We start from the raw sequence: 14,789 nt of genomic DNA, 5'->3' as shown, positions 1-14,789 counted from the left end.
CATCAGTAGGGAGTTTTCTTATTCATTTATACAGCCGGTATTGATTAAAAAATGATAAACAAGTTAACTAAAGTGTATACACAACTTAACTTGCAAGGTTTTAGACTGTCTATTTTTTACTTGGTGCATTTGCTAAAGTGGCTTCTTACCCACAAATGATGGCCCAAATATGTAGACATGATCAAGATTTGTCTATTTGAGACAGTTACATAAATTTAAGCAGGACACTACACAATTCTCTTTAGAGAAAAATTGCCAATGGCTTTCAACATGTTTTTTTGTCAGCTTTGCAAATGCACTAGCCCTGTCCCAGTCAACTTTAAATTATGTTAGTTAGCTGTTACGGTATAGAAATGGAAGCATCTAGGACTACAACAACTAATAAAACATTAGACAACACAACCTCAAATATAATCTATCCTTTACTGCAGTGTACAAACCGTGATCTGATGTCCTGGTGTCTACTGTATATACATTGTTTTTGGCTATGTAGTATTACATTGCTGTTGTAGCAGCAGTTACAGTGCAAAAAAGAAATTATTCATTATTTAAATAAGATTTCTGATGGAAATCTTTGTTTTTGCTCTTGCAGTTTGCTCAACTGATAAGCACCTATAAGAAGCTGGGACCTGAAAAATTTCCTCTTATTGAACAAACCTTTTACCCAAACTACAAGGACATGGTAAGTGTATTTATTCCGTTTATTCCTACAGTGAGGTGAAAAACAATACATATAGATGCATTATAACTGGTATATACATGTAGATGCATAATAACTACTAATACAGGAAATATCTATACTGTGCAGTTGACATCTAGTCATGTATAGAAAAAATATGTTTATAATACATAATTATTATAATAATAAAGTCTTTCCAAATATTTAACATAACAAATAGCTTCACACAAGAATGATTTATATTAAGTAGTTCATAAAGGAAGTAGGTTCTGTGAAAAAACAAGTAATTTTGCATAATGACTTTGTATATTTTTGTTTAATTAGAAGTGTGTGATCCATACTATTTATACCAATTTCTAAAGTATGCGTGTAGAAATTAGTATTAGTGTAAATAATTTGCATAATGGTTCAAATCCAACAGTACATCTTCATTGTATAAGGAAACTGAATAATGATTTTCTTATTTTATACAGTTTATTTATTTTTTGTTTTATATACTGTACACCCTGGCTTCTAGCAATTTAAAAGTAGCATAGTAGTTAACGTAATAACTATCCTACAGAACCAAGTTATATTTTTAAAGTCTCCTGCTGTCACATATAATGATTGAAATGCTATATGGGTAATTCTCCTGTCATCTCGAAGGGTCATTTATGAAACTCACCTTCCATAAATTTTTTTATACATTTGGTTTACCACTTTCTGAGTTCATATGAGTCCATAAACACCATAGGATGTTAATTCAACACTGGGGAATTTGCTGTATACTTGAATGCAAACCCCATTCAAGACAATTTATAAAAATCTACCATAGCCAGCATTATAAATAAGTCAGGATGACAGGTGGGGATTATTAAGAGGTTGTAGTCTAGCTTACAAACCCAATCAGCACTCACTGCATGAGCGTGTCTATGGGTTCGATTTCTCTGAGCTGTAGGACGTTGGAAGTCTTTCTCACACCATTTTGTCTATGTACCAGTTACATGTGCTGTTTGTCCGCTTGATGCACACACCTTGGAGAGTTTGAGTGCTCTCCGGAAACCATACACATTCATTTGCAGAAGTGGCATGGCAGCGGGATTTGTAACAGGAGGAAATCTGGAAATTGAAGTACAAGGTCAAGGTTGAAATTTGGTGAATCCTCATACATTTAAGTGTAATACATGTATTACATATTGTAGTTACAGTCATGTTCAAAAGTTAGTACCCCCTATTGTAGTTCATCCGCAGATGAACAACATTTTACTTTTTTTTACTGTGCCATTATTGATTTAACAAAAATGAAACAAAAAGAAAAAAAATCAGCAGGTGTGTTAACTGAAATAACGGAAAGACATAAGCAATAATTTTAGAGAAGCAATTGTTGCTGCACATCAATCTGCTCCAGACCAGAAAACTTTCAAAACTTTTATAGTGGTCTGCACACCTGCTGATGATGAATTAATCAAGGGCTCATGATTAGCAGCACCTGTCTGCAACTTACCCTCTTAAATCCCATGAAAGCAGTAAGGGAATACTTAGCGTTGCAGCATTTTCTTTTTTCTTTTTGGTTTCATTTTTGTTAAATCAATTAACACACTGCAAAGCGGGAAAGACATAAGCAATAGTTTTAGAGAAGCAATTGTTGCTGCACATCAACCTGGAAAGGGTTATAAAACCATTCCTAAGCAATTTGGAGTTCAGTGTTCTACAGTGAGAAAGATTACTCACAAGTGGAAAGCACTGAAGACAGTTGCTAATTTTCCTAGTAGTGGTCATCTTATCACATTCACCAGACCCTACAGACCCTACCCTGTTAAATGTCCATCACTGCACAATAAGAAAAAGACTGAACAAATAAGGTTTGTTTGGACGGTTTGCAGAGAGGTTCTTTTGTCTAAAAGTACATGGACGAATGTCTGAGGTTCACAGAACTGCTTCTGAACAAAGCACAAGACTTTTAGTATTTCACCTAAACACCTTAACTATTATACCCACCTTATACCCACTCTCAGGCATGTTGGCCAAGGGATGATAATTTGGGTTAGTTTTGCAGCCACAGGCCCTGGGCATCTTGCAGTCAATAAGAGGAGTCAACCATGAGCTTCTCTGTATGCCAGAGTATTTTAGAGGCAAATGTGAGGCCATCTATCTGACAGCTAAAGCTTGATCAAAATGATCAAAGGCACAACAGTAAATTAACATCAGGATGGCTGAAAAATAAAAGATTCAAGATTTTGAAAAGGCCTAGTGAAAGTGTAAACTTCAACCAAACTGAAATGGTGTGGCGAGACACTAAGAGGGCAACGCATATGCAAATTCCTAAAAACTTTAATGATCGGAAGCAATGTTGTAAAAAAGAATGGGCCACAATTTCTGGGAAAGACTGATGAAGTCATAAAAGAAACACTTACATCAGGTTATTGCAGCTAAAGGTAGATCTACAATTATCATGTTTAAAAAAAACATGATTTTTTTCTTTTTTACTTTATTTTTGTAAAATAAGTAAATAATGCAACTGTTTGGCTGAGGTTGTATTTGCCTAATATTAAGACCTGCTATGTTCAGATGATTTTTATGTTTTTACAGAAAAACACCTAAAATTAAAAGAGGGGGTACTAACTTTTGAACATGATTGTATATCCACTTTAATTCTCTTTGATATGTCATTTCCTAAAAGTCAATAACAATGTTGAAAGAACATACTTTGCATTCGCATCCTTTTTGGTATCTGTACTTGAGGTTCTTTTTCTGAGCCAACACAAGATTATCCCAACGCTCAACAATGCCACATAGTTCAACTACGACCTTTCGATGCCACATATATCCTGTGAAATAATAAAAAAAAGGAAAGAAAAAAACATATGTAATGTGCACTCACAAAAGGATTCTGGCCTTGTATAGATTTTATATATAGATATTATGTCTTTTTTTTTTAAGTGTGTGATATCGAAGAGGAGATAATTTTGAAAGGCTATTTATCACTAAGCTGAAATGTTTTCCACAAAATTGTTGTCCTTCATACATCATATATAATCGTAAGACATATGATAGATTAGAGAATAAATGAAGACTACAGTATGACTGAATACCAATGAGACTGAACCTTTACCTGAAAGCAGATATTGAACCTTGTTTTTGGCATCTAGGTTTACACCACACAAAGATTCATGGATTGAGGTGTAGATGTACTGAATAGAATCAACCTTGTCAAAGCCCTTGAACATCTGCAACAAAAAAAAAAAGAGTAAGAAAGAGAGAAAAATGAAGAAATAGAAAGGAACAATGCCTTTTCCCTTTATTTATAGATTTACTAGACAGATGGTCAAATTACCATTATTTATAGGTCAATGAAAAATCATACTGTACACTTTATTTTAATTACTATACAATGAGTTTTTTATTAGGTTATTTTTTAGGCATTTTCCATTTAAACTAAGTTAACATACTGTGTTAAGCACAATTTAACATAACGGCTTCAGCAAAAAATTGCAACATTTTATCTATTTGGAAAATGGGACAGAGGTTAAAAGCATTTTTGTGAAATGTTGCAAACTTTTAGGTGCAAAATGTATATTATTTCTTACCTACAGTATGAATTCACCAGGACAAGGACAACTTACCTTGATTAATTTAATTTTGTACTCAATTAACTTCTCCCCATGTGAGTTTTTCCTCAGAGATATAATCTTCTGTCCAATTATCTTAGCACGGATCACTAAAAAAACATGAAATTTTATTTAAAAGCTGCAGTGTAGAATGTTTTTTTTTCCTCATACATTATTTTGATCCATTCACATGCCATATGGCACAACTCTGGAGATATACAGTATCTGTCATTTCCACGCCAGTTACTTAAGGAGTTGACTTGCCAGCTTGATACCCAATTGTTATTCACACACTACAGATAGTTTTGGAACACGAGTTAATCTAATCTGCATGTCTTTGGACTGAGGGAGGAAACCTACCAACCACAGAGAGAACTCTGTGGACACTGACCCAGAATTGAACCTGCACCCTGGTCCAGATGAAAGAGACAATTCAGTAAGTGCAGAAAAATGAAAGTGCTAGAACTGAAACAGGCACAACAGCCATAGGAGCCAGGCCAGTACCCTTTATGGCTTTTGCACTATGGCCAACAGAATCAGTGATCATTATTTACAAGTACTCAATATTTTATGAGGTTATTGAAGAAGAACAGATGTAGTGAGTGTTCAGCATAGGGTTGATTATTGATGGTTCACCATGCAGGCTCATCTCATTCTCTGGTATTGGACTTGGAGCCACAAATTAATGAAGGTTACAATAGATGGCTTTTGGGGGCCAGGAGGAATCACGGACTCACTTTCTACTAATCTCCATGACTAATTGCGGGTGATAAACCCAGACATATTTGTTGTGGAGGTCTTTTGTTAGCTGGAAATCCATTAGCTGGTAACCAAGCACACAGTGACGTAGAAGTCCAGTCCCCAGTCAAAGCCAATATACATTTGACAAACCAAAAGAATGAAACAGACAAGTGCTTCAGCAATCTTAAGCCAGTGGAAAGTCTGGTTATTGTCTGGCAAGGTAGACTTCCAGAGGCTTCCAGGACTGTTGGAGTTGTAGCACTTTTGGATGAGGAAGCAGGTTGGCAGGTGGTGTTGATATTAAGAGGAAGAGGATACAATGATCCGCAGCAGGTCAGGTACAGTAATCCATCTTAGTGTTCTTAGAACCTGAACAATACCATACAGTATGAGCACGATGGTATACCTGGCTTACATTTGAGACCTCATATGACATGATTAATGAGGCTGAGGCTTCCTAAAAGATTGTAAAACAGTGAAAATTGCAGGCAGAGTCTCTGACCAATTCAGACTTTTAAACCACAAATACATTTTAGTGAAATCATGGTTTTACTGTAAAACATTACTTTTCTTGGCTTAATCATGTGTACCCATATAGGTGCCATACTGTATGCGTTCCTGCAGGTCTCTTTTTATTGCTGTTGCAGCTATGACAAATATTACACAGTATAAGTATTACAAAAGCAAAATCATATGCTAGCGTTCTTGTAGGGCAATGCCATATGCTTTCCAAATGCATCCAAGAATAATTAAGATAACACACAAAAACATTATAATTTAAAATATTACAGAAATGACAATCGCACTAGACAAATCCACGATAGCACAGAGATTCACTTGACAGTAATCACAGTGATATAAACAAACATGGAAGCCATTAAAATATGCCGTAGAAACAAGAATAAAAGGTTCATTGGAAAGTTCCAGGCTATTCAACAACAGATGATCAGATTTCAAGCCAAGGTTAAATTGTATATAATAGTGAAAACTAAGGTGGGTGGTTAAGCCTCAGGGGATGTGATGGATGTTGGCATGTTTCTGTAGCAGCTGAACTGCATTTTGCAGTGGCTGTTTCCGAATGAGGCACACACGAACTAGTGCTCTAGTTAATAACAAGTGTGCAACACGATTATTTGGAAATGTAAGAATGGGCTAGGTTACAAAATAACCTCTCATTTCATCTTATTAGATTATTAGAGAAAGCCTTGGTTTAACTTAATTTGAGTTTCAAGTAAACACTAGCTACTTTGAAATGGATTTTAGTGCATTTACCAGATTAAACCTGTCACCTATAACAGTCAACAGAAGTCAAAATGTTTATCTTGCCTTAATTAAATGTTTCAACGTTAAAGGCCTATTTTGTGTGCAAATAATTTTTTAACAAAATTCACTGACAAGATATACAGAAAATTGTGTCTTTCAGAAGTGGAAAATACTTTGCATCAATTTGCACTTACTGAACATGTAGGCATTTCAACCTAAAAGTGCAAAATACATTGTATGGTATGAAAATAGATGAAGTTACTACATATGAAAGTGACTTCAGGATGGTACACACTCAACCGTCTACACAAATAAATAAATTTATGTCACAAAATTATGTCACAGTTCCTCGGATTAAAAGCTACTATTTATATATGTTTGCAGTATGTATGTATGTTACTTTTACATTTACATTTAGGCATTTGGCGATGCTCTTATCCAGAGCAACTTGCAAAAAGTGCTTTGAAGTTTCCAGCATTGGATAGATACAGTACTTACACTGGTTTACTAGGTTACTAACTGAAGTGCCATCAGTCAAACAGTTGGGAAAGAGGATTTTATTTATTTATTTATTTTTAATAATAGGGGAGTTAGTCCAAGTACTGAAGAAATCATGGTTCATGTGCAATTCTTTTTTTTATTTTGGAAGGAAAAAAAATCTTTCTTTTCCCTAAATCCTTCTCTTGGTATGTTATAGCCTGCACAGTGACTTCTTATGTAAGTGAAGAAACAAACTGGATTAAAAAAAAAACAGGATGAGGACTGCAGAGTTCAAACGGGAAGACTTTTTTAAAACCTGTCTTTGCTTGTTCTAAAAAGGCAGCCTGAAGCTTTATAAGCTTTAATAACATATTTCATATCGGAAAAATATGATTTATTGTCCTTTTTATGTTATGAAATGTTATTACATTATACAATATGGAAGGTTTTGTATGGTAAATGGTAGTCATTTATGCTTAACCTTCATTTATGCTAAAGTTTCTCAGGGGGTTCTTTTGGTAGATTTTAGACTTTTTTTAAATATGTACTGTACATTTCTACATACTGTAGAGTAACCAAAAGTTTGCCCCTAGAAGGGTAAAGCATCGAAAACTTACTGTATTAACTACAAGTTTAATGGCAAAAGATTACAAGCTGGTGCCCAGGAATCTTTAATTAAGCATTTCTCTGTTTTTAATTTTAAAATAATGTTCTTTAAATAATGTTGTTTAATCATAGATTACAAGGGCAGCTCTTTGATAAGCAATATGTGTGTCCTAACTTAGAAAAAGTTCATCTACATATTGAAAAGTCAGAAATAATACAGTGCTGGGTTAATGGGCTAAAGACTCGTGTCTGGTTCTAAATTGTGTCTGGAAAACTGTTTCACTAAATATTTATAAAAATATATATATGAATTATCTTTTTTTAAATATTATTTTTAATAAATTATTTAAAATAATATTATTTTCAAGTTTGCGCATGTAGCAATATTCACATAATGTTTTTAAATACTATACAGTACATATAGTAATGTATCACAGTCTCAACTTGACTCAGTTCTGTGTGTGTGTGTGTTTACCCGAATGTCGCACATACCTATTTCGGAATGGCAAAAATGCCACTGCAAATGTGCTTCTCCACAGCTACATCCCTCCGTCACTGGGGTTGTTATGCCTAATGCCAGGATGATCAGCAGGAACAGTTGCACGTTTACTTGCTTCATCACTTCAGAGGTTTAAAGAAAAATAAATGGTTTTAAAGAAAACTCACACACGCACCTTCTACCAAACCTCGACTGTGGCACTTTTATGTAACACTGTGCAGCCACCCCTACCCCACCCTCTGTTATGTTGCACTCGTCTGTGCCCCTCCTACCAGATTGCCTTGTGGATTAAGAAGTTTAAAAAGAAAGAAAACAGTCATGAAAAGTCAGGAGGCAAATTATTTCCAGGAAAAACTGGTGTTTTTCCACAGGGATTGTAGGAATCGTGCCAGTTATGTTAATAATAGTGCTGTCATGATTGCTTGCTGTGGATAAATGCCTGTCTAGGGTTACAGCCATACTCAAATCCCAAAGTGGTTTAGGGGAACAGAATTTGGTAGACAGGGTCGATGTTAATAGCCTAGTTTAGTTTTTGCCTTAGCTCAGTGTTCTTTCCAACGTTGAGTTTACAAAGCAGTTCATACAGTTAGCTACCGTATACTCATTATATTACTATACATTACATAACCTGTATTAGCTTAAATGTGCAGTAATTCCCAAGTAAAGACTGGATATCAATATGGTAAATTATTATATACACTACAGATCACAAAATGACATGCTGAATGTTTTCGTATTGTATGATTTTTTTTGTTAAAAGATTATGCATTTAACTGAAAATCAACTGTAATCAATTAGTTCAAGTAAAGTTATAACTGTGCACTTACTAATGATATCACTATAATTAATGTAATGTAATAGAAACCTATAAAATAAGAAATAAATTCTTCGCCTTTGCTTATATCTGTTTCAGATCTCCATGCCAACATTCCCAGTGGTGGTGAAGATTGGACATGCCCACTCTGGCATGGGAAAGGTAGGACACCATCTTAAGAGATACCTTTTTTTAGCCCAATATTGAAATGCATTGCATGTGTTGAAATATTATTATATTAGCATGGCAAAACGAAGACACAGTTCATTTGTATGGCTTATGCATTAAAACTGTAGGTGTAACAGTAGACCACTATGCCTGCACACTGTGGTTAGGAAATCTGAAATAGTTTCACTGTTAATCTTATGATTTAACTTCATGATAAAATAGGCATTCAAGTCAAATTGGGACTATTAACTTAAATTTTAACTGAAACATATTTTTAAGAAAATTTTAAGGAAGGTTATGTCTGTGAATGAATATCTCGGCCTCTGTGGCTCTGCAATCGTTCTCATATTAACATTTAGTCAGTGGAACACATGATCTTTAATTTTGGTGGTCAACTTGTCACTTACTTGCAGAACTGTACACACAATCATTTGCCAGCACCACTTGCACATTACAGGAACTCAGCTGTGAGTTATTGCCACATCCCCTGTACAGTCTTGACCTCGATCTAAAACATTTCCACACATTTGGGCCAATGAAGGAGTTCCTGGGAGGCCAGATGCTAGGCAGGCAGCCCAATCATGGCTCTGGTGTACTGAGAATACTTTCTACCCTAATTGTAACCTACTGTACTGTACAAACATTAGTTAAAAACCTGGATAATTATATATATATTTATTATAATTATTATATAGAGAGAAATTAAAGTAGTTTTACTCTCATTACTGTGTTTTGTTTTTCTAAACAAAGTAAAGTCCCGATTTTGCTTGAACGTCCAGCGTTTTTAAGGTAGTAATAGTAATATATACATATACGTATATAGAGAGAGTATATTAGGGCTTATGAAAAAGTACAATCATTAATAAATCGACTGTTACTATTAATACATTAATATGATAAATTAAATCATAAATATACTGTATTCATGTGGTGTTTTTAAGAAGATAAATGACCCAAGAACTACAAATACATAAGTTAAGTGATACAAGCCTGTTTTAAATCTGGATTTAAAAAACATATATGTAGTTGAAAGTTTTAACTTGGTGTTAATGTTTTTAGTGTTTGGAACACTGCGAATTTAGCGGTGGCTTAACAACTCATCAATTTAGAGTTAAAACATCATTAGCAAGACTTCCTAATGCAGAACATGATAGACAAGCTTAAAGGACCGGGAAATACCCTCTGACATCCTTTTCCTGTCATAAAGACAGGTGAAAGCATTTTAAACTAGCTGAAACCAGTAAGAACTTGCTTAAAAATAGGGGATCACAAACAGACACTTGAGGGACACCATATTACTCATACAGTATATTTTAAATGGATATCTAAATGTTATCTATGTAATGATCAGCAGTTATAAATGCTGTCTAAAACAGAAACCTTGCCACAATTACCAGTCAGGCTTGAATTCGTAATATGACGCTTCTGAAATCTTAACTGAAATACACTTTATGTCCAAGCATATGTGGACACCTGTGTACTGAACATCCCATTTTGCAACCATGGGTTTGCCATCAGTTGACTATAACAGCCTCCACTCATCTGGGAAGGCTTTCCACTAGATGTATTTAGTGTAGCAGTAGGGATTTGTGCTTGCTCAGCCACAGGAGTGCAAGAGGTCAGCAATTGATGTCATGTGAGAAGAACTGGCATGAGGTTGACATTCCAATTCATGCCAAAAGTCCATACCACCTTATGCCACACGCTTTGTGTACAAGGGCACAGTCAAGCTGTAATAAGTTTGCAAATCCAATGGAATTAGTTCCAATGAAAGTGCGATTTTAAAGCTCCAGCATACAAAGACATTTTAAAGAAGTGTTTCGTGTTTTTAACTTTGTGGCAACAGATTGGATATAGCAAGCATATACAGTAGAGATGTATTGGTTAGGTGTCCATATACTTTTGTCCATATAGTGTAATCATGCTTTTTTTTCTACTTAAAAAAGGCTATTAATGTAGGTAGAAACCTTTTCTTTTAGGGTCATTGAAGTCATTATACCGTTAGGATCATTATAATTGCTATGAGACATGTATTCGGGAATTGTGACAGGTTAAAGTTGACAATCACAGCGATTTCCAAGACATTGCCAGCGTGGTGGCCATCACTCAGACCTACACGACCACAGAACCTTTCATTGATGCCAAGTATGACATCAGGGTCCAGAAGATAGGCACTGACTACAAAGCTTATATGTAAGTGTACAAATTCTCCCCCCCACAAAAAAAAATTGCATAATCCTTTCTGGTTTGTATAGCCAGTGGTTACGGTGTGCATGGTCATGATAATGATAAGGGTGATGATGATGATGATGATGATGATGATGATGATGATGATGATATGTATGCATGCTGGTGTGTGTGTTTGCAGCTCATATCCAACCCATAATGCTAATTAAGAGTCAATAATTACTACCTTTGGTTGCATTGTCTCATCTAATACCTGTACTTCTGTGAACTTTACTACTTTTGTCCACATTATCTCTTTTAATTTTTATAACCCGCTGTATTGTGCCTTTGTGGTAATGCTTATAGAAATCTCGATGCAAAGAAAACAATGCTATTAATTTACACTGACGGTGTGAAATAATAATAGTCATAATTAGTGATGGCACTCATTTTTTGGTCATTATCTTTTACACAACACATTGGCAGATACAGTATTATAAATGTGTAGAGATAATCTTTGTTTTCCGGGCAGACAGATTTTTTAAATTGCTTTATTATATCACATTTGATAAATTTACAGGCGGACCTCCATCTCTGGCAACTGGAAATCAAACATTGGCTCGGCTATGTTGGAACAAGTAGCCATGACAGACAAGTAAGTGAGCATAAAATGACACACTATAAAATTTTGAGTGTCCTTTACGTATTCCACAATGGACTACAGGGAATGTTCACCTGATTTAACTTAAAGTAATTTTTTAACTGTAGAGTGAGTATTTCCAGTCCTCTTGCTCAAATGTTTAAACAGGCAGGCTAGATAAAAAAAAAAAAAAGTACAATAAAAGTGGAAAAAATACATACATAGTATACATAATACAGAGATGCATACATTTCTGGGGCAGCTACTTTACAATACTAAATTTTGTTATTGCCTATATAGGTTTAAAAAAATTATTTAATTTTTTTAATTGCTTTCTGTATTGTTGTCATTATTATTTTATAAAAGTACAAAAAAGCAGTCTTACCACTTTTGTGACAAAAACATAATTAAGGCCTTTGTGGTTTATATGCAAAAAAAAATAATCACCAAGTCTGATTACACAAAAAAAAAATATATATATATATATATATTTTTATATATATATATATATATATATATTTTTTTTTTTTTTTTACTGGAATAAATAAGATTTGTAAATGTACATTATTCTATTCAGAGTTTAACCTAAACATATTAGTTAAAAAAAAAAAAAACTGGTCATGGTCATGATTGAGTGAAAACATTAAACATATTAAAATGACCTTTAATTTTTATATGTTTGTACATGGATCATTCTTTTCAGTGTAGACTTTGGTAGATTCTCCAAAATGCTCAGTAAAACCACCAAATTAATCTACCTATGAGACTGGACCAAGTGTATCTGACACTTCCTTTCACTACTGGTGACAGGGTTGGCACAGCAAATACCAATATTGTTTATTTCATTGCTGTTTACTGCTCTTCAATGGTATTTCTAATGTAGGAACATTTTACTTGTATTTTTCATCTTTGCTTTTACATGATTTCTTTCCATTTGCCTAATGACACTGCCTAATGATGTGGATTTTTTGCAAGTGTTAATCCTCCTGAATTACACAGCTAAAAGCATTCAGTCTTTCCTCAGGAGAGTGCAAGTTTAAATGCTGACAATGCCGCCGTACTGTATCTTTGACCATTAGTCTAGAGGCCACAATTGGTTGATCTCTTTAAGTGGGAAATGTGGCATTTCTGCAAGAAACTAATAAAAATCAACTTAGATCCCATGATAAAATAGGATAAGGAAAAAAATCTAATTAAAGACTAGATGAACAAAAGGTCACTATCAATATTATGTTGTCTTAGATAGTTATTAGCAGCTAGGTCACATATGTGAGATAGCAGACTTGTACAGTATATTTTTACTACAGTACAGTGCATAATTTCCAGAAGGGTTTTCCCCCTCATTTTTGGCAAGTTTGTCTTTAAGTAGTCTAGTCCCTGTATCTAACCAGTTTCAGAGACTCAAAGGTGAAGCAATCCTTACTTTGATGATACTATGATACTAGACCATAAATAAATCCGTTCTGTAACTGTTTTTATTTACAGTATGGGCTCAGAATTGCAATAGTATAACAGGAAATGAATTTTAGTTAACATATTGGGGCCAGGGGTAGCTCAGTGGTTAAGACGAGCTACGAACGACGGTTCAGAAGATCCCAGGTTCAAACCCCACAACCACCAAGTTGCCACTGTTGGGCCCTCGAGCAAGGCCCTTAACCCTCAACTGCTCAGATGTGTAATGAGATTAAAAAAATAATAAAAATGTAAGTCGCTCTGGATAAGAGCATCTGCCAAATGCATAAATGTAATGTAAATGTATTGAGTTGAGGTTACCAACTGATGGAGACTTGTGTACAGTACAAACCTTTCTCAGTGGTAAAGCTATTAATGCAATATCATAGCACAACAATCCATTCCCAAGCCATCTTCATGGTTTTGAAGTGGAACTTTAAACAGAACATATTGGTCCATTCTTAGCAGTAGTGAGCCGTCTGTGAAAGATTTATTCAAAGATAATTTCTGCGTATTTTGACTGACAGATCTTGGTCTCTGGTCTTTTATCCCACAGGTATAAGATGTGGGTTGACATTTGTTCAGAAATATTTGGAGGCCTGGATGTCTGTGCTGTAAAAGCCATTCATGGAAAGGATGGAAAAGATTACATTACTGAGGTAAGACAGTGTTACAAGCAGTATGGGTCAATATAATTGCAGATGGGGAAAAATGCTTTTAAATCATACAGTAGATCCTGGCCCAGGGCTAGGATGTGGAATTTATATTGCCATATTAACTGTATATGCATGAGGTGGACAACCCAAACTGTAACTTGACAAAGCCACAAAGCCAATAAAGAAAGTCCCACGATGTTCATATGTTAGTTTTGCATGAGGATTTTTAGAAGGCATACATTTCTATAAAGTGGTAAACTGGAAAAAAGTTTGGGAATAAAAAAGAATTTCAAGTTCAGTGATAAGGGTGATACTGTGTTAATAAATTATAGTTATTACTACATAAACATCCCTTTTAAAATAAGTGAACAATGGTCCCAAGGCACAAAAAAGTGAAAGCATAAACACAAAGAAGGATATTTGCTCCACTGGAAGTGCCCTAGGATAGTAAGGGATGTAAGTGATGAGCTCGAATTAACCTTGTGGCTACAAAGACCAGGAAATACAAACAAACGACATATCATTTTATGTTTTTAAGAGGGAAATGAAGAAAATTAACTGTCTGTTTTGAAGTTATTAAAGCTATTATATTGTGTTTTATTACAGGAACAGACAAAAAGTCATAAAGTCACATAATAAATATTAGCAGCCATGGATTTACTGTAATAATCGTCATTTGCCTGAGTGACTTATTGTGTTTTTTTTTTTTTTTTGTTTTGTTTTTTCTTTTGCAGCATTTAGCTTTTTGCATGTGCTTTGACCTTTCGTATGTGCTTTAGTATGTGCAGCACGTTTCTGTGAAGGTTGTGTTTTCACATTTGTATGCTCTCTGTCCCTAAAGAACATAAATTTATAGAAAATGCCATTTGATTACTATACAGCACAAGACAACATTAAACATACTGTAAATGTAGAAATGTTATTCGCGCAGTTACTATTGACCACTTGTGCAATATGGCTCCTACCAGCAGACAATTATGGAAATACATTTTCATGATAGTTTCATAGGGAAAAACTCATAAAACCTGTACAAAAACC

The 14,789-nt window shown here is 34.6% G+C and overlaps 2 protein-coding genes across 2 annotated transcripts in view; one reads left to right on the top strand and one right to left on the bottom strand.

Moving 5' to 3' along the window:
- The window catches only part of syn2b (synapsin IIb), a 65,846-nt gene that overhangs the window by 42,661 nt on the left and 8,396 nt on the right, over positions 1-14,789 (top strand). Inside the window, exons 5-9 of the mRNA XM_053484488.1 lie at positions 593-682; positions 8,769-8,831; positions 10,888-11,030; positions 11,584-11,658; positions 13,652-13,754. Of these exons, the coding sequence (XP_053340463.1) occupies positions 593-682; positions 8,769-8,831; positions 10,888-11,030; positions 11,584-11,658; positions 13,652-13,754 (474 nt within the window). The remainder of the gene's footprint in view (positions 1-592; positions 683-8,768; positions 8,832-10,887; positions 11,031-11,583; positions 11,659-13,651; positions 13,755-14,789) is intronic.
- On the bottom strand, positions 688-8,055 carry LOC128511569 (metalloproteinase inhibitor 3-like). The gene is made up of 5 exons (XM_053484489.1): positions 7,849-8,055; positions 4,282-4,376; positions 3,771-3,885; positions 3,365-3,486; positions 688-1,777 (listed from the first exon to the last, which is right to left on the bottom strand). Exons 1-5 carry the CDS (start codon positions 7,973-7,975, stop codon positions 1,634-1,636), a joined length of 603 nt encoding a protein of 200 aa, XP_053340464.1. The 5' UTR covers positions 7,976-8,055; the 3' UTR covers positions 688-1,633.

The sequence above is a fragment of the Clarias gariepinus genome, chromosome 23 (assembly GCF_024256425.1).
Source record: "Clarias gariepinus isolate MV-2021 ecotype Netherlands chromosome 23, CGAR_prim_01v2, whole genome shotgun sequence".
In the NCBI taxonomy this organism is placed as follows: domain Eukaryota; kingdom Metazoa; phylum Chordata; class Actinopteri; order Siluriformes; family Clariidae; genus Clarias; species Clarias gariepinus.
This window is presented reverse-complemented; position numbering and strand designations above follow the sequence as displayed.